The sequence below is a fragment of the Emydura macquarii genome, unplaced genomic scaffold (genome assembly GCF_026122565.2).
Source record: "Emydura macquarii macquarii isolate MOO-44397 ecotype Brisbane River unplaced genomic scaffold, CSIRO-AGI_Emac_v2 contig_968, whole genome shotgun sequence".
NCBI lineage: Eukaryota > Metazoa > Chordata > Testudines > Chelidae > Emydura > Emydura macquarii.
The window spans coordinates 15,733,430-15,754,471 of NW_027131105.1; the positions used below are offsets into that span (position 1 = coordinate 15,733,430).

General features: G+C 42.7%; 1 protein-coding gene across 3 annotated transcripts in view; it reads right to left on the reverse strand.

Annotated features, from left to right (window-relative positions):
• The window catches only part of UROC1 (urocanate hydratase 1), a 75,817-nt gene that overhangs the window by 16,439 nt on the left and 38,336 nt on the right, over positions 1-21,042 (reverse strand). For all 3 annotated transcript variants that reach the window (XM_067544320.1, XM_067544319.1, XM_067544321.1), the window contains 7 exons: positions 19,269-19,448; positions 16,707-16,804; positions 15,015-15,087; positions 13,085-13,206; positions 6,894-6,964; positions 5,839-5,937; positions 2,760-2,859 (listed from right to left, as the gene is read on the reverse strand). In XM_067544320.1, coding sequence (XP_067400421.1) covers positions 2,760-2,859; positions 5,839-5,937; positions 6,894-6,964; positions 13,085-13,206; positions 15,015-15,087; positions 16,707-16,804; positions 19,269-19,448 — 743 coding nt within the window. The remainder of the gene's footprint in view (positions 1-2,759; positions 2,860-5,838; positions 5,938-6,893; positions 6,965-13,084; positions 13,207-15,014; positions 15,088-16,706; positions 16,805-19,268; positions 19,449-21,042) is intronic.

The window sequence follows — 21,042 nt, forward strand, 5'->3', positions numbered from 1 at the left end:
CTTCTTTTGACCTAGCAAGGTCTACACCGGAGGTTAGGTCGGCTTAACTATGTTGTAAAGGGTTGTGGATATTTCACACCCCTCAGAGACATAGCTAGGCTGATGTAAATTCCCGGTTTAGACCAGTCCTAACACTTCACTGGAATAGATAAGACTTTGCATAGACATGGCATTTTTCATGGTAGGAACATTATTTAATTATAACCCTTGGTTATAAGTCAGAGTTGGGTGGGTATTGTCATCTCCATTCACAGACAGAGAAACTGAGGCATGGAAGTTAAGATCCCAATTGTTTAAAAATGTCCACTAATTCTGGATGCCTCAGTTCTGGAGTCTCCCATTGGGCACTCATAAACACGGGCATCCAAAATTAGTCAATGCTTTTGAAAATCTAGACACAAAGTGGAAAAGCCAAGGACTAGAAATCAGGAGTTCCTGATTACCAAACCCATGCTCAGACCACCAGTTCACAGATCTCTGTTATATACAGAGAGCCAGCAAAAAGGCCTGTGCATTAATTAAGTCTTATTTTGAGATTTTACATGGGATTTAAGTGGTATGCAGGCTTTGCCCTGAACCTCTTGCCCTTAATGCTTAGAAGTTGCAGAAGTTACCTAGAATATTTATCTCTTTAAAAATCACAGATTAAAAAAGCAGAACAATAAACCAGAGGCCTGATTTTCAGCGCATGGCTGCCTCTGAAGTGCACATAAAAATGGTTCACACATCAGTCCATGCAATAGGTGGCACTAACACTTGCATATCCAATTCTAAATTTCAGCTTTGTGTGTCAGTTTTAATAACTCGAAGTACACACAGAAGTGTGCATGTGTGGAAAAAATTGCATACACCAGCAGTGAAAATATGACCCTACGATATTTGATGCAGGAACAACAGAGCACGTGCTTTGGTTTTATGAGTTCACAATTAACCCAAAGAAACAAATAAACACATCCCTAGAACCACATCTGCAGTGTCGTTGAAGTACTACATATTCAGTGTAAAAACTAGCTAATGCAGCCACTGATCCATGTTAAAACCCTGTCAAAAAGCTTTCATTATGGCATCATCTTGTCTGGCATAATGTCACTTTAATAACGCAGTTAACATAATTATAATGTTGTCAGGTGGCATCGGGGACAGGAGGGATAAGCTTGTACACTCAACATGTAAAAACTTCCATTCCCTTCTCAGCCTTTTGCCTCAGAAGAGTCAAGATTAGAAGGGAAGCATGGCAAGCAGTTTAATGCTGCATTAATTTGCAAGCCCTCTGCTTTAGAAAAGGTCACTAATTGAGCGAACGACTGCATTGAAAGACACTTTCCTCAACAGCATCTGCCTGGGCTGAGGTGAACCATCTCTACTGATTATCAGGCTGCAGCATTTAATGCAAAACCAAAACAGATGGGCCAGAGTTACAGAAAATCCCAACATTCAGGGACAGGAAGACTTCAAAAGGGCCAGTGGAGATAAGCTACCAGATTTTGCAATGTTGAAAGAAAAGAGACAAATGAGGAGATCTAAAATGTTCCCCCAGTCCCTCTGAGAGCTCATCCTTAGGAGTTTGGAGAGCTAAGGGTTGATCTACTGGCCACTGAAATCTATAGAAAGACTCCCATTGATTCCAGTGGGTTTGGAGGAGATCTTTCAAGGGGGCCAATTTTCCATATAATTCAAGAAAACTTTTTTTTAAAACACTAATAAACAAATTTCACTTTAAAAAATGGAACTGGAATCCCCAGCTAACATATAAGTTAGTCGATTTTTGCAACTCTGGGAAACTTCTAATAATACTTTGCCCTTATAGCCCTTTCGCACCTTGTATTCCAAGGATCTTAAAGCACTTCACAAACAGCAATTTGTGACACCTTGCAACACCCTGGAGGTTACACAAATTCTTATTATTATTCCCATTTTATGTTTGGAAAATTGAGGCAGAGAGAGAGTTAAGCCAACATTTTACAGTGTGGACTGATTTGAGCGCCTCTATTTTTGGGTGCCCAGTCTGAGATACTTTGGGCCTGTTTTTCAGAAGTGCTGAGTGCCTACATTTTTCCCAAGTGCTCACCACTCTGAAAATCAGGTTCTAGGGCTCCCAAAATTAAAGGTCCTTTTAAAAAGGGGGATCTATGTGATTTAGCCAAGGTCAATCTGCAGCTTGGTGGCAAAACTTGGAATCTAACCCAGAACTCCTGACTCTCACTGCACTGCAACCACCATCAGCCTGTGTTCCCTGATGACAAGGGCTGTCTCTCAGAATCTGAGTGTATTTTCTTGTTAATGCACAGAGTAAAATGAACAAGGCCATGTGAGTATCAATTCTGTACAAATCTTTTTTGTACACACAGGGTCTGATTTTGATCTTGGTTATATCAAGTTAATATTGCTGTATCTCCACAGAGGGTTCCTTTGATTTACACGGGTGCAAGATCAAAATCAGGCACAGCGTTCCACCAGCTGGAGCAAATCTACTCTCTAATGACAGCAGTGTAAATCTAGAATAACTCCAGTGATTTCTGTAGCATTAGTCTAGATTTACAATGGTGTTACCAAGGGCCCTTCTACTTTAACTAGTTCCAGGCTAATTTCTGTATCATAATTACATCCCATAAAGCCTCCACGTCAAGATAACAGGAAATCTGATTAATGGGGATTAAATGGTTAAACAAAACCCATTTACAAATGTTCTATAAAAACTTCTTATTTTAAGCCATTTCTTTTGTTTGCCTAGATAGACAAGTCTCAGCTGCTTTGCTGACCTGCACAAAAAGCTGATCCATCATAAATGTTTGAGGTCTCTCTGTAAGGACTGTCGGTGCCACTCACATCATGGTGATCTCGACTCAGGACAACCGGTGCCTGCAAAAAGCCAAGGACAAGGAAGTGGAATCCTACACAGATGATCAACTCTGTCATTGAAAGACTGTTTTTTTGCTGATTTCACTCTCTGCCTTATTGATCTACCATCTCATTTCAAATTTCATCTCAGAAGAACTCTTTGCTCTTTAGCCTAATCCTCTTAATTTCCTTCTCCTTCTGCCACTAATTTTTATTATAACTGGTGAGAAATGCTGACTTTTTGTGTGTGAAATCTAGTGGAGAACATCGCCATCATTTCACACTCAGAAATAAAGAGACTCTTTTTTGTATATTTTCACACACAAAAAATGCAGAAGGTTGCAAGTAATTGATCTGAACTGATTCCTATCTGAAATTTTAAAGACTTTGTCTTATTTGGCTAATTCTCATGCAAAATAGTCCTATATCTGGACAAGAACAACAGGGCAAAGTCATTTTACTTCATGAATTTGCAACATTTTTTAAAATGTGGAATTAAGTATAACATCTGAGGCTTTGAGAGATTACATAGATATTTTAAAAAACATTTCCCTTTATAATTTATCTCTAACTTTATCATTTAATGCAATTGTATTTGTAACTCTACAGTATTTAAGGAGACTGTTTTCATGAAAGATGCTATCCAAAATGAGTAATGGTATTGCCTGTGTGATCAAAGGTTTGTGACATCAGGTCCTTGCCTTGTATTGGTTTCACTGATTCTTAACCCCACAACTGCAACATATACGTGTAACTTAAACATCACTACAGATTGTAAGCTGTTTGGGGCTATAAAAACTAAATTCTTGTTTTAAGCCATTTCTTTTTGTTCTGTGTTTGAAGCACTTAGCACCATGGGGTCTTGGTCTATGTCTGGGGTTCCTAGGTGCTACTACAATATAAATAATGGAACAGGCTAGAAACTGGAATTTCCATTCCACAGGAAATCTAGGGGGGGGGAAAGTAAACTTTTTTAGAAGTGGAACAAGAAATGAACAGGAATTCCAAAATTTCATTTAGAAAAAACTCAAAATGACATTTCATTCTGACCTTTTGGAAATATTTCCGAGGCTCCCGGAGCTGCTCACAGCTGCAGCAGCCCCACCAGATGAGGATCCTGGCAACTCAGAGAACCTGAAAACATGGGCACCCCGGCTCTGCCTGGCAAGCTGCCTTCGAGCCAGTAGCATGGAGGCCCTGGAAGCCTGAGCTGCTGAGGAGCATGGAGCTTGGGATCCTCAATAGCCCACGAGGCAGGCTGATGTGGAGCTAGGGCGGGTGAGCTGGCAGGAAACCAGACCGGGTTCTGCTGGAAACCTGCCTGGTTTTGATAGGAATTTTGTCAGAATAGAGACATTCCTGGGCACATTTCAATTTAGACAAATGGGCATTTCCCAGCAGAAATGGTTCCATCAGAAAACTTCCAACCAGTACTAATAAATAATAAATTAACAAGACGGGAACACAGAAAGTTAATATTCTCGTACAGCTCAGGTAAGTCTTTTCTTGACCTGCAGATATCTAGATCAGCTTATAGGGCCTGATTCTCCTCTCACTTATGCCAGTTTTACACCATAGTAGCTCCATGAACTTGGTATGATCTGGAGTCTGCTCGCTCTGCTTTGTGCAAGAGGATCTCTGTGTCCAACTCATAAAGGGGAATGGAGATTCTGAAGAGATGAAAAAGAGAACAAAATCTGAAGGGCATGGGAGTCTGACCTTGTCATTCATAGCTCCAAGGGCTTGGTTTGTCTGGTCAGGTTTAGTTTTTAAAGCTAGCTTGCAATGATATTCAATTTGAATCCTGAGAAAATCAACAGTATTTGAAATATGTTAATAAACATTTTCTGAGTAACAAAAACCAGACATTGCTCCGTTGACATTCATTACAAGCGTTACATGAATTTGTTTCTTCAAAAATTATAATAATTCAGCTCTGACACTGGAAAGATGGAAATGCACGATTTACCATCTTCAGGCCTGATTCCAAAGTGTAACTTACATGAAGTTACAGTGTTGTAAAACCTGTCTGAGAGGAGAATTGGGCCCTTACATTTTCTGAGCAACAAAAAAAAAATATAAAAGATGGGTTTGAATCCTTGGATCTGAATGGATGTCTGATTTTGGGGGTTGGAGATCAGACCCTTGAGGCTCAGAACCTGCTCTAATAGAAACACACATGCTGACTATGTTATTCTGTTATACAGAATGCAACCACAGCATGCAACATTTAAACACCTTTCATGAGAATAAATTAGAAGCAAGAATTCAATTTTATTAACCGGAGGTTTTTATTCCCCATAGTTTTATTGTGGTGTGAAAGCCTTTATTATGCATGTACCAACTGAGCCCGACCATAAGCCCCATATTCTCTACAGTAATAAATGTGTATTATCTACAGTAGTGCTTAGTGGTCCTGATCAGGATCTAGGTCCTACAGTGCTACATTGCTGTGCAATTATATACAAAGCCCACAAAGACCTTTGAAAATCCCAGTATGTACAAATTCCTGTGCATGTACTGCATTTCAACGGGGTAGATTCTTCCTCCATTACTCATCCTGAATAGCATCTTACTCATGGAATAAGGTAACACCCAGCATTCACAAAGGTGGCAGTTTCAGGCCCTATGTTGGTTTCCTCTTAATTTTTCCACTAGCATACGAGGGAATGTCAACTGAATGATGCCCATACACAACTCCAGACACATTTTTTACATGGGGATTAAATATGGCATCTCTAGGATTTCTCTAAGTCAAACATTCTCTAGGTCAAACTCTCCTCTCAGTTATACTAGTACATCTTCACTCAGGTCAATGAATATGTTCTGGTGTAACAGGGAGGAAAATTTGGGTCTACTTTTTCTAACAGAGTTCTGGTTCTGCCTAAAGAGCATATATTTTTATTATCCTTGGTTTAACCATTCTTCTTCTCCCGTCCCACCCTGGCCTCAGGTACGAAAACACAATTTCCAAGCTACATGGAGTGGGAAAAGCCATACCGTAATCCTTTTTTCAGCAATAGCTCGATTAATAGCCACTGCAAGAGACAAACGACCCTTCTGATCAGAATACAAGATCCTCGCTTGGGAGCCAACTACCTGGAAAATGAAAATGCCAGAGTGATAAGGTTCCCTCTGCAACCGGCTTATCTCCAGGCCCCAGATAAATACATCAGTAGAATCAGCCCCCTCCACTGGACAATGCATAGAGCATTAACTCGTAAACAATCAGCTCCCAGAAATAAGAAATTAACACCCCTCCCATTGAACTGAGTTTTATCTACACTGGCACAATAAGATCTATTTTTCTATTTAGCTGCTACAGTTCAGTAAATCCCACTTTTGAAATCCACCTCATTGTCAGGCCCACAATCCTACATCTACCGTCCCTTTATCAACAGCTGAGAAGCAGAGATTGGAACCGGTGGTGGCGGCTGGAAGGGAGGAGAAACACGGAGACAAAGAACATCAAACATCTGTCTCACAAAGCTATGCTCCCATCCATCCCTTACTTTGTAGTCTTTAGTCTGGCTTCCAACTGGCATGGCATGCTTGAATCCTGAAGTGCCAGTGGTTAACTGCCTATGGAGCTTAACTGTGCTTTAAAAAAAGAGAGTCTGTCTAATATGCAATGTTATAGGATGAAACAGAGCTTTCCCCCTTCTCCTGTAAAAAGGGTTACAGGTGGAGAACAGCGGTCCTGAATGGGAGAGGCAGGACAGCTCCTTCAAGGTCAGATTTCAGGAGTGGAGCTCAGAGAAAGATAGCTGTGAATAAAGTGTATTGTGAGCCAACGTGGCCTTGTTGAAAAATAGAGATGGACTTAAGCCACAAAAGTTGGCTCTAGACCCAGTTTTTGAACATCTCAAAGTTGGGAGGGTGAGGTGTTGGTTTGGTTCATTGAAGACAGGGCCATTCAAAACATTTATATCTCGAGCTAGGATCGGACTTCAAACCCCCCTGGGTGGAGAGAGCAGTGTTTGGAGCCACAGTTTTCATGCAGGCCCATTCCTGCTTTTTGGCATGGTCGTGTATGAAAAAGGCTGTGCATTTACCAAGCTGTGCCTCCCGGCTTCCTGAATCCAGCGGATATTATCATGGTATTGCTGCTTCACAGAGGCACTGACTGCAAGAGAAAACAAGAAACCAAAAGGTTTAGAAAAATAAATGCAACATGCTCTAAATACCACTGAATTCATATGACAGCTCCAGGGGGCAAATCCTACTCTCAGCAGAGGAATATAGGAACGGCCATATTGGATCAGACCAGCAGCCCATCTAGTGGTCAGCACCAGTTACTTCAGAGGGAAGGTATAAGAAATCCTGCAGTAGGCAGGTACAGGACAATCTGTCCCAGATGATCTGAAGGGCTCTTCTAAATCCCCAATGGATTAGTTTAAACCCAGAAATTTGAGGGTTTATAATCCTTCCAACATTTTTGTTCACATTAACAACGCTGGATATTCTCGTTGTCCATATAAATGTCCACTCTCTCTTTCAATCTTGTTAAATTACTGGCCTCAGCAATACCCACTGGCAATTAGTTCCAAAATCTAATTCCCCATTGGGTGAAAAAGTAGTTCTTTTTAACAAGTTGAATTTCCAGCAATGGAATCTCAAAGGGAGTTGCTTCTGTGCATCTGAAAACAGAATCTGGTACAATGGTTGTACCCCGGGCCAAATTCTCTTTTACATCCATGTAACTCCATGTAAGTCACTGGGCCAAAATAAGCAGCAACAGAAATGAAAGGGTAAGTTACATGTGGAGCGTAAGTTGGTTATAAAATAGCTGTAAGTGGCAAAGAAGCAGAGCATGCATCAGTCTGGCATAGGGTTGGGGGGAGGATTGTTAGACAAATCTAACATACTGATGAAACCGGAGGTAACTGTAGCAGGTAAACGACTAACAAGAGGTAGGAAAGGTGTAAAATAAAGTAGAGGGCTGCTTTATTTTGCACCTTCCTTTTAGGTATTTCTGCTGTTATACCTGTCCTTCTGCCCCTTGCCAAGTACAGTACAATAATTTGCACACCCACTACACTATACAGCTCATACATATCCATTTCCTCACCAATTTACAATGGGCATGTAACTTATACCAGTATTTCTATCAACACTGAATTTGGCACAGAGATTCCTGTGAGGTCTGAAACTGACCCCAGAGGGGGTTGCATGGGGGTAAGTTAGGAGTACCGAGACCCTTGTTTTTCACAAGGCATACATTCAGGCAAATATGCACAGCCAAACGAGAAACAGAGGAAAGAGCAGGATATCCAAAATCAGGTTTAATATATTGCTAAAGAGAAATATAAAATATGTTCATTTCTGCATAGGAAAGATACATTACTGCAGGCTTGCACTAGCAGTGAGATAGAAGGGAGTTTGTTTTAATGATGCTGTAAGGAAGTTTCAGTGCTTTATGAGTTGGCTATGGGCGCCTCTAAATTATGCAGCAGGGATTAATATGTCAGCTCTTATAATCACAAGGAGAGAAGGCTGAAACATCTGCTTGTACCATTCTTTCCTAGGAGACTTGTACTGAACATTAAAACCATTATGGAAACATCCTATAGAATGTAATAGATATGACACCCATAGGGTACTATTAAAGTTTAACAAGGGGTTATGAAATTTATTCTGCAGAATTTAAGAGAGAATGAAATCTTTTCTACAGTTTTAAAACAATATCCTAGGAGTATAATTTTCTGTTCTGCCCCGGGGTACACATAAATCTATGGAAAGTATCTCATTCTTTATTGAATTCTGTAGGACTTCTCCTTAAGAGGAGCTAGTTGGCTATGGGACACGACACCTAAATAAATCTGACTCTACGACAGAGCCCAACACATTGTCAGGCTCTCTTTTCTAAATGTTGGTGTGTCCAGTGTTCAATTTCACGTTAGTCCTGTGGAGGTGGGGGATAGCATCCTTTCATTTAGTTTGACCTCCTGGAACTGAAAGTATTGATGCTCCTTCTTGAACTGCTGTGGCCTAGTCTCGGACTAACTTCACGCATCTCTCATTTCTTGCACTGTTGCTGCCTCTCTCAGGAATATATTCCTAAATCAGACAGGATACTGTATTCCTTCTGGTATTTCACAGATTCTCGTCTTTATTTAGGCTTTAAAGCACATTATGATCTTACAAAAATAATCCTCATCAGCAAGGAAACTGACTCCCTGTCCTCTTGTTTGTTTGTTTTTTAAATTTATTTTTTGCTGTCTAACCCTGTCAAACTATGACTAGGGTGGTGAGCACATTCCTCATTTAAATTAGTTATTACTATCTCACTCCCACTATAGCCCTGATCCTTAAGAAGTCAAGATTCCTAGCACATGTCCCAACTGTTGTACAGGTCAAGCGTGGAAATATAACAATAATACACAAAGTCCCTAACGGATTTTAAACCACTCTTCTCTGTTGTTCAGTTAATAAATTGTAAGCAGCAAAATCATGTCCTCAAAAAGGGAAGATTAAATTGGAGATGAGTCCAGACTGAAAGTCCTTATCTGAATTTGAAATTTCCCAAAGTTCAGGGTGTTGGGCTCCTGTCTTTTGGGTCAACCTTCTACATTCTGTAAAATTCGAATCTGGGTTTAGTTTTTGAATATCACTGATGTTAGGAGATGTCCAGATGCAGGATTTTGGTGTAGGCCATATATATATTTACAATGGCTGAACAACAAACAGAACAGTCAAGAACATGGGAGGTCAAACTGGAATCCATGAAAGGCTGCGTTTATTAGGTGCATTTTCCATCCAAGTTCAGTTTTAATTTCTCTCTGAATTCCTCTGTCCATTGCTCTGCCAAGCACAACAGCAAATCCAATAACAGAGTTGCCCCCAAGTCTGCTTCCATCTGCTGGGTTTTAAAATATCATTTTTTATATAAATGTAAAAATACAAATAGCATTCCAATGCCTTTTCTCCCTGTAAGAGGTGTTTTCTCATAGCTTTTCCATGCATTAATATGTATACATAACACTCATATGCATATACTTACACAATATTCAATTCATTTTGTATATACGCAATGTGAAACATTCAAATGTCATGTATCAGTTTATTCTGGGATGGAAAAAATGACTGGAGAATGAATCACATGCCAGATAAGTTGTTGTGTATTTATGCTTCCCTGGTACACAATACAGCACCAGACCTCACTCTACTTTGACAAGCATGATGGGCCAGATTTTAAAAAACATTCAGTGCCCAACAGCGCTCATTGAATATAATGGGAGCTCCTGGCTACGGACCACTTTTGAAAATCTGACTTGACTATTTTGATGGATGTAATTCACACACAACACTGTATTGAAAAACACCACACACTTAGAAGGTGCGGAGAACTCTCCACTCCCACTGAAGTCAATGAGAACTGAGGGCATTCAGCACCTTGCAAGATCGGGCCCTTACGTCAGTAATTTATACCTGTGAAGGATGGATAAGGCCATAACACTAGGTGTATGTTATGGGAAGATAATAGTTTACTTCCACTAGCAAGGCCTATTACGCCATGTTTAAGGATGCCTGAAATATGAACTGTAGAAGGTTGGCACATCACTTCCCAGAAATACTGCTTTGTATCTCCACAAGAGTCTAACCATGCTGGAAGAAGACAGATTTCCTGATTCACATTTTTCTGGATACATTCCAATAGCGGTGTTCAAGTATGAAGCAAAAAATTTAAAAGAGAACAAAAGAAATGAAAACTTACATTTTGATGCCCTTTAAAATTGCCTTGATTTATGAGCCTCTCTCTTACAGACTGTTTTAACAGCTTAGTGCCAGGAGGCTGGCCTTGAAAACTGTTAAGAACAGTTTATTCTAGAGAAAAGCAAAGCTGAAAATAAAATACTTGATCTGGGGTCAAGGGAACAGTGTAGGCAGCTTTTGGGGTTAGGAGCAAATCATGTTTACATCTATTGAGGCAAAGCAGCACTTGAGGTGGAGTAGTGTGGAAATAGAGGATCAGGGGATTTAAAAGTTGGATGACACTGAAGCTTAACGGGATGATTCTGCTCTCTCCCTACCACAAATCAGGACAGAGGCAGTGTCATCCAATAGTTAGGTTACTAGCCTGAGATCTGGATTTAAGTGTCTGCTCTGCCATAGACTTACCCTGGGCAAGTCACTTGGGGCTTGTCTTCACTTACCTCAGAGATTCGGCGGCAGTCGACCAGAGTTATGCAAGCTACGCAAAAAACTTGCGTAACTCCCGTCGACTTCTTTGCTTCTGTTCTGCGCACCGTCTTCACTGCACTGCGCCGACGGGAACCATGTTCCCGTCGACGCAGCGCTATGCCACTTGAGAAGGTGGTCCTAATATGTTGATTTCTGGATTGACTGAGCGGGTCTTCACTGACGGCTCAGTCGATCCAGAGAAGTTGATCTGACAGCGGCAAATTCGTGAAGACATAGCCTTAGTCTTTCTGTACTTCAGTCCCCCATTGTAAATAGGGAACAATATATTCACTACCCCACATCAGGGGTTTGGTAAGGGTAAACATGTTAATAGATTGTGAGGTGCTCAGATACTACAGTATTGGGGGACCATAAGTACCATAGATAGATAGACTGACTTTCTATAAAAGTAAGAGCAGAATCAGACCGTATATTTTAAAAAACGGCTACCAATAGTATAGGCCTAAAACAATGGGAAAAAATTATTTGCCACCAAAACTGCAACCACAGATCAGGTAGTCAGGATTCAAAATGGATAGAAGGGCAGGTGTAGATAACTGAGCCCACATTTAATTCTCAGCACAAAATTGCACCCACAAAACTAGAAATCAGCTTGAGGCCCAGACAAAAATTAAACTGACTTAAATGTGTTTTGTGTTTTTCTGCAATAGACACATCCCAGTAAGAGCTTAACTCGGCCATTTTCTTTAGGGCGTTTAATGCTCATGAAAGGTGCCAGGTGGACAGCTTAGGGCAACAACATTGTGTGCATGATCTTAATAACAGGTGCAGTACAGCTAGCAGATGTCCAGGGTTTTCTAAAACTGCCCCACCTATGGGCCTCACACACAACCTGGTGGAACCACATAGGGGTAAAGAGCTACATCTGCCTCCCTGGACTTTGTATTTCAGATCATAAAACCCCAAAGGTGCCCATCCCCCAAAGCTGTGGGTGCCGTGACACACATTACATCACACAATAGAATTCATGTTCCATGCAATGGATAGCTCATCCGTACAAAGCAAGACCCTCCCCCACCTCACTGCGGTCCACAAACGCCCCAAAGCTGCTCCTGCAGAAGAACACGCCAGCCTTGCGACATGCCCAGAAGGGTAACACATCTGGGGACCGGCAGACCAAGGAGGGAAGCGAATTCTAGCATCGAAGGGCCCTCATAGCGAATGCCTCACCAGCAGCTTCTTCTCAGGGAAATTGAGGAGGTCAATTTTTTCCCCCATAGTTTTGGGCCTGTTTCCAGCTTGGGCACCTGTGATGATCTTAAGTGTGTCATCACATAGGTGGGGTGAGAGGTGGTCTCTTAAGCAGACTGTTCTCAGGCTGTTTCTGGCTTTAAGACCAACCCCCTGAATTCCACACACACAACCAATGCAGCTCCCAAAGCACTGGTGCTAAATACTCTTGACAAGAAAGCCTTCTTAGTAAGCAGGCTGCTTCATTCTATACCAGCATTAGCCTCCAGTTCTCAAGGCCTAGCCCCGAACCCAGTGCATTACTGGGCTGTTGGCTAGAGCACTAGACTCAGGAGACCTGCATTCTATTTCTGGCTCTGCCACCGAGCCTGCTCGGTGACCATTGGCAAGCCATGTCATCGCACTGAGCCTCAGTTTCCCCATCTGTAAAATGGGGCTAACACTATTGACCTCCTTCGTAAATCATTTGAGCTCTACTGATGAAAAGCTCTATATAAGAACTAGGTATTACTATTATTACTATTAGCTGCATCTCAAGGTGACAAAGGCATGGATAGATGCAGCAAAGTCCATGCCACATGCAGATGGGAAACAGTGCTCTTAGTCACAGCTGCCATTTACGTGTTGAAGAGCAGCCTTGGGCTTGATAAACCTCCCAAATAGTGCTTGTAAGTCATAAACATTGGCTGCACCCTTTGCTGACCTTTGATGCCTAGGTGGAGCAGACAGGAGCTTGGTTTTTCAGGTTTCACCTGAAATACACAGTAAACTGCATGGTTCTCCATTTATTTGCACCCCATTCTTCACAAAACTTACAGCTTTTATGATAGAAAAAGAGTCAACATCTTACCTCCTTGTTGAATAGCATCTTCAAGTACTGACATGGCGATTAAGTCAGTGGTAGCCAGATCCTGTGGGTGACCTGAGGTACAAACCCAGCGGAATGGCCCAAATCCCAGGGAAAAAATGTCTCTGGGAAGAGAATATGTTTCATTAAGAGATAGTTGAAATTCCTGTCTGATTTATCCTGGCAGTTAGCAATGCTTTTCTTTCATTAACTGAAGACGGAAGAATTCTAACTATTTCAAACAAACTAATCTAAACAGAAAGCACTTGGGACCATTATTCCAGAATTTAAACAATGCTGTCTCACAAAGACATCAGCTGGTGTGGGGAAATCACAACCACACTTGCTGTGTTCTCCGCCTTTGATAGAAAAATCAAGGCAGTTAATCAAATAAGGGTGTTCCCCAGTTGACCGCAGGTCCTTTCATAAAACAAAATATTGGAGGCCTGGCTCTCCCCTTCCTTATATTTATATCAACTGACCTAGGCTCTGTGAGGCTATGCCTGATTTACACCAGCGTGAGAGAAGCATCCAGTTTCTCATTTTAATGCCCACAGACAAACCCGCAACTGTTCACAGAGCGAGGGCTTGATTCAGCCACTCTCTTGAGCCATTGTCTAGACATTTATAGCTATGGAAAATGAGTGTTAATGTATCCATCCACAGAAGAGAGTGAAGAATTCTGATTTGGTAGTATTCTACTTGGCATTGCGCTTAGTGGGCCGGAGAATCTGGCCCTTTCTATTCCCACTGTGCCTAGGCTGCCCACTCGTCTCTCTGGTATTAAGCTGGACAGTATTAAGCTGCTTTTCTAGGGTTTGTCCCCAACCCAGTACTCAGACAAAACTGAACGTGGTTTGGCCAGTACCAGGTGAGAAACGGCCTTTTGAAGAGCGAGCTGCTCAGCCCCTACCGGTGTCACCTTGCATGCAAATGGGGGTGGAGTGGCATGCTCTGAAAAATGGCACCCCCTGTGTGACGTGACCTTCCTTGCACCAGGCATCCAAGGTCACATCACCAGGGTTGGAGAGGCGTGCTCTTAAAAATGGGGCTTCCTGTGTAGGGTGACCAGATGTCCCGATTTTATAGGGACAGTCCCTATATTTGGGGCTTTGTCTTATATGGGTTCCTATTACCTCACACCTCTGTCTTGATTTTTCACACTTGCCTCTGGTCATCCAATCCCTGTGTGGCGTGCATCTCACACGCACTGTGTCTCCAACATCATGCCAGAGGGGAAAGGGTCAGGCCAACAGGGGCAGGCCCACGTTGTTCCCAGAAGTACTGGTACGTCTAGTGAATGGCCATCCTAATTGTGCCACTAATCCAAAAGAAGTCAGTCTCACCCCAGGGAAATGAGAGGAGGCAAATCTGTGTATACCTCCATAAACCATCAAGGAACCGCAACAATGCCCACTCTGCTTTCCATATACATATAAATGTTTTCCAGAATTACTGAGCAGTTAAGGGCCAAGTCCTGCTTGCCTTAGTGTATAATAGATGTCTCCATAGGTCAGATTCTGATATCACGTTGATGTATATCAGGAGTAACCACAGTGAAGTCACCAGAGTAAAAAGGCCAGACCCTTGGCCCCGTTCTGGTTGTTTTACATTGCTCCAGCACACACAAACACATCCTTCTTAGCCACCCTGGGGACTGCACCTGTGCAAATGAGCATGTGGCCCACACAAGCTAAAACTAGTGCAAGTGACATCAGAACCCAGACATGATGGGATGTCCTGGATAATTCATTGCTGAAGCCCCCTCCCCATCACCGCCATTTTACCCTTGAATGGGAGTAGGCAGGATTTGGCCCTGTAAGTGTGGTCTCAAAGTTAACATAATTTTTTGGATATTCCCCTAAAAAGCATCATGGCTCCACTTCTACAGTAAACGGAAATAGTTGTTGCCCCAAGTTACCCACTAACATACCCCATGATGTGCTGAACATAGGAAGGGTATCGGAATTCAGTTTTATTGGCTCCTCTTTTCTCAACGTCAGCGCCTGAAAAAGGATTTTAAATGCAGATTATCTGATGAGAAGAACAGCTACAAACTGGGGCCAGATTGTACCCCGAGTTCATACACAATGACATCCTGACAGCATAGGTCTTTCCTTGTCACACCGAAAAAGGGGGTCAGACCTGTGCCTGATGGAACCCCCCTTCTCCTGGATCCCTCTCATGGGTGCTGTATGAAAGAGGTGTGAGGACTGAGTGGACATGGGGAGGGCAGTGGGCAGCCTAGCACTGGCTGAAAATGGGGGTCAGAAGGAGAGGCACATGGGGCTGAACTACCTTTCCATGAGTGTCCCCTCCAGGGTGACCATCTCCTTTTAAGGGAATGCTGGAGGCAGCTGTGCCCAGGGCAGTCCCTCCATTGGAGCTGCTCTGTCAGAGAGCTGGATGGATGGAAGGACCAGCATTCCAGAATCAGTGTGGAGACAAAAGGCTTCTGTATGGAAGGCCATGGCCTCCTGTATATACCAGGGGGCTGTGGAAAATCGCCGAATTCATACCTTGGAATTGAAAAAGGCAGGAGAAATCAATAGGAAAACCTCTGTGATTTCTTCCCCTTCCCCACAAGGGAAGCAATACAGGCTGGTCTAATTTAAACCAGAGCAGAGGATCAAACGGACACACAGCTGGCCCACCTCTGCATCGCCCCGCTGCAGAAACATTGTGCTTTTCTGGGCCTTAACAGTTCAGGCTCCAAGAGAAACCTCTTTTAAAACCTCACACAATTTCTTCTATTTGTTTTAAGACGTTCTTGTTAGAAGAAAGAAAACTGGGAATAAGTGAGTGGCAACGGCAGCTGAATGAATGATACTCAAGAGGTCCTCTATTTGGCAGAAGCCACCTCCCAAGACATCCTCAAAGCCGACCCTGCTTGTTACTTTACCTTATTTTTTTTTAAATTGTTCATTTTTTATTTTAATTTTCTACTTTTAAAATGTCAGCTAGTAAAAGAAAAGAAAACACCCTTGCCAAACCCTGCGGCACCAAGAGAGCAAGCTTAAAAAGTGACCCGAAAACCTTGGGATGATATTTTGTGCGGCACTACAAAAAAAGCCCTGGGGAGGAAGGGGAGGCACCTTTGTGCCCTTCCAATTCCAGGCTGCTCCATGGACAGAACGTGCCCCAGCCAGGCTTGTATCTCAGGAGGGGAGGTGCAAAGGTGGGCTAGCTATGTGCCTACCCCCAGCTCTGTAACACAGAGCCACTTAGAATGTTTGTCCCACCCTTAGCTCTGCCTCTTAAACCAGTGCTTGTGGCAGTCCTTCATAGGTCAGCATATAGCTTGCCAATACAGTGCCTGAACAAGAGAAATTTTTCTCTGGATGGCCAAAGGACTTTTACAGCCACTGTGGTGCAGCGGCCAAACACTCGATTCTCCTGCTGACTTCACTTGGAGCTGTGGGGGCTCAGCACCTCTGAAAATCAGAAACAAATACTGCAGAATAAAACCCAATACCACTAGCCTTCATGAGAAAAAGAAAGGCACCAATTTAACTTCCAGTCAGGACTGACTCCTACTGATACAATCTATTTGGAAGACCAGCCTTAGCAAAGGTAATGAAATATATTTTACCTGCTGGAAAGGAGAGAAGTGCCATCTACTCACCGGCTCTCTGAGCTTCCAAGAGAAAAGCATTGCCATAGTCCCAAAAAAACATGCCCTTATCAGACAGCCTGTTTATAGCAGCCACTTGTCTCCTCAGACTGAAAATAAAAAGGCAGAAAGTTAGCTTTGAGATTCATTCACTTATATAAATGGTTAATGTCAGGAACACCCTAACACAGCTAATAGGGCTTGGACTGTGACAGAGAGGCGACAGTGAGACAGATGAATTTGAAAGACTCAAGATCAACCCATCCCCCAAGCCCACCAAACACCAAATAAGTATACTTTCCATCTCAGTAGCAGCTGTTATCACAAGCTCTCCAAGTGCTTCACAAATATTAAGTGAACCTCACAACATCACAAGTAGGGTAAATAACAGATGAGTCATCTCATCCAGCTCAGAAATGCAGCCACCTCTGGGTTGGAACACAACAGCTTTTTAACAGCACACAGCAACATTGCCCAACAGCTTAGCAGAGGAAGTGAAGAATAGTATCATAACTAGCTGAAACTACAGAGATGTAATTCAGAGGAGCCCAATGTGGTTATTGTACCTGAATAGGAATTTGGCCAACACAGCACGGTTATCACTCATACCATTATGAAAATTGCCCTTGGATCTTTAATGACCACAAGTGATTAGGAGCTTGGTTTTATGTGTTATCCAGAAGAGACCGCCTGTCTCAGCACCACATCTGCTACCAACAAGCTGAGATGCAGGTTAAGTACTGAGCCAGGGGGAAGAGTGCCACCTATTAAATTAACAACAGTATTTCCTAAAGGTCTCTCATCCAAATAATAAGTCTACATAGCTCCTGAGATCTAACAGGAAAAATTGCAGAAGGTGGTACTGGAAGAGACTGCCTCCTAGCACACAGCTGGCAGTTTCCAGTGATAAGGTAAAGAAAAGCCAACTAACTGCAAACCATTATATAATGTGAGCAACTCCCATCACTCCTCCCTGTTTCTGGATCAGAGATCTAAAAACTTCAGGCAGCAAGAGAGCTACCAGTGCTCATCTTTGTAACCTCATTCTTTAATTCCTAGTTCTGGTGATTATGGACTGAAAAACCCTGGCAACTGACTAAGGCTCAAAATCAATACAGCTGGGGCTTTTAAATTAGTAATAGTCTCAAAAATAAAGTCTACTTCCAGTAAAGTCATTTGCTAGCTTAGTATTAGATCAAAATTCGGGAATTTAATGAAACTGTTTCAGCCCTCTCTGACCTTCCCCAAGGAGGATTTCCCTTTCTTGGAGATCTTTGCAATTCTCCATTCCTTCTCCTAACTTTTCAAAGCATGCACAAAGTCATGACTATTTTGAACTGGCTGCAGTTTCTATCTTTTCTAGAATCACAAAAAATAGAGATTAAAAAGATGCCAGGAGATTTACTCCATCCCTCGGCCAATGCAGGGGCCTAATTTTCCTCTTGCTTTCACTGGTACAGATCACAAATGAAGACAATGGAGTTAAATTGCTAATAATCAGGGCCTAGGACTATTCTCAATAGTACCTTTTTCACTGTTTGGTTTCACAGTTCCCAATTCTAATCTCATTTGCAATGGTATAAATCAGAAATCAACAGAATTACAACACTGCATAACCAATGAGATCAGGGTCACTAAGTTATTCTGCATCTTATGAAAAAGTCCTGCTGGAAAGTAGCTGCGCTGTAACACATAGCATCACGCTCAAAACAGCAGACAAACACACACATCTGCTGACAAACACAAATTCTAGCCTCTGATAGTAAAAATTTCTTCAGCAGGAATGTTTCCATGAGGAAGGAGAACAGCAGGAGTGAAGGGTAATAACACTCAGAGCCAAAGAGCCTCTATAACTGCAAGCACCTGCTGGGTTTTAGTGGAGAACAGCACTGCTACTGTTCCCCACTACTACCCAATTAGTGCAGGCACTGGCAAGCCTGGAAATGATACAGAATAGGGATGTTATTTATTTACTGCTCTGGATGTTTAATAACACCTAACTCACATGCTAGGTACCTTACATAGGTGACAAAGCCCAATATATCATTGAAATAGATCTCAGCAGATATTTTCAGATCTTAGTTCATATACAACAGGGAATAACCCTGCAATGGGATGATGGGATGATGGTCTGATAGACTGATAGAGGGGTGATGATCTGATAGACCATTTCCATCTCTAGATTCTGTATGATTGATTCTATCCCAGTTACACCTGTGTAACTGCAGTCACTCCACAGGAGCTAAAAGAGTTATAACCAGTGTAACTTCAAGGTGTTACTCCAAGTTTACACTGAGATGACCAAAAGCAGAATCTGGCCCCCCGATTCTCTGAACCTTATTATGGGAAAGACAAGAATCTGGTCACTAGAGAAGCAAAATAAACACTGAGCCTAGAAACGTTTAGCAACCAAACCTGCATAATCAAGTTTAGATGTTTTTCTAAAAGATCTGCTCAAGGGATTATTTCTGGGAAGTTCTATGGCCTGAGTTCTACAGGAGGTCAGACCAGATGATCACACTCACCCCTTCTGGTCTTGGAAACTATGAATCTATGAATAAGGTAACCATTTACCTTTCTTGCACCAGGGTACGGAATCTCCCTGGATTGGTAGACATGAGCTGATTTGCCTCCTCAAAGCTGATCTGCACTGGGTAGTATCCTCCACTGAATGGATTGTGACAGGAGGTTTGGTCAGATCCCAGATCAACTAGCAGTTCTCCTGTTGTGTCAAGTTCATAGACAAGCCTCTCCCTATGGACAGGAAAGATAATGAATAGACTGCAAGCTTCACCTAGTTATATTTCTAGTGAGCATCAATAGAACCAATTAGGACTTTTCAGGATATTGCTAAAGATTTTTTATAATATTACAAGGCTGACCTGGATTGGCAGTCAGTTCGTGGGTGCCTGATATAATTGCAATATGCTTACCATTGATTTCAGTGGGCTTCGGCTCAAGCCACAAAAGCAGCAAATTTTCTATTCTCAATATTCTGATTACCAAGGGATTGTCTTTCATTAATGGTATGTCTACACTGCGGAGTGAAGTCGATTTATTTTAAATCGACTTTCACCCGCCGAATTTTAGAAGTCAGAGGAGCGTGATCACACCACACTCATTGCGTCGGGGGATTGTGTCCCCACTAGCTGTGTTTGGGTCGACAATCAAAGCAGTGCACCATGGTTAGCTATCCCACAGTGCATCTAGCCGCAGAGGTTTTTGGGAAGGTTGTCGTCCTCCCATGATGCAACATACTCCCTCCCCCTCCCCCTTCTTGTCCCAGTCCAAACAAACAGAAAATCTCCTTTTCATGCCATTTTTTTCAAATCCTTCACTCTCTGCTGCGTGCACATCATTGTCTGAGAGGAATGGAGCCCGCTCTGCTCTGCACTGTGATTGTGAGCATCACAAACACTTCACGACTTATTCTGCAGTATTGTCAGGAATGAGACAGGAGCTGCAGTGCTGAAAATTGCGATGTTACTGCGGCTGCCTTGCTACAAGACATAGAATGAAACAAGTCCCGTTTGCTGCTGGCTGTCACACACCATCTTCAGTCGGTGGAGCTCTGCTTCTGGTCCTGGGAAACAAGCAGTGACTCGTGGGATCGCATCATTATGTAGGTGTGGGATGATGAGCAGTGGCTGCAGAACTTTCAAATGCGAAAGGCCACTTTCTTTGAACTTTGCGGAGAGCTCTCCCCAGACCTAAAATGCATGAATACTCGCTTGAGACCAGCTCTGACAGTGGAGAAGAGATTGGCCATTGCTCTGTGGAACCTAGCAATGCCAGACTGCTACTGGTCATTTGGAAATCAATTAGGAGCCAGTAAATCCACCATGGGAGCAGCTGTGATACAAGTGTGCCGGTCATTAATAGACTTCTGCTAAGAAGGTTAGTGACTTTGGGAAACGTGAAGGACATAGTGGAAGGCTTTTCCGCAGTGGGGTTCCCAAACTGTTGGGGGGCGATAGATGGCATGCACATCCCAATCTTAGCCCCGGACCACCTTGCCACAGAGTACATAAATCGAAAGGGATACTTCTCAATGGTGTTGCAGGCCCTTGTGGATCACAGGGGACGCTTCACTGACACCAGTGTGGGGTGGTCTGGAAAGGTGCATGACACACATCTTTAGGAACTCAGGTCTGTTAAAAAAGATGCAGGCGTGCACTTTCTTCCCTGACTAAAAAATAAATATTGGTGATGTTGAAATGCCAATAGTGATCCTGGGGGATCCTGCTATCGCTTGCTCCCCTGGCTAATGAAGCCCTACACCGGGCATCTGGACAGTGACAAGGAGCATTTTAATAATAGGCTCAGCAAGTGCAGAATGGTGCTGGAA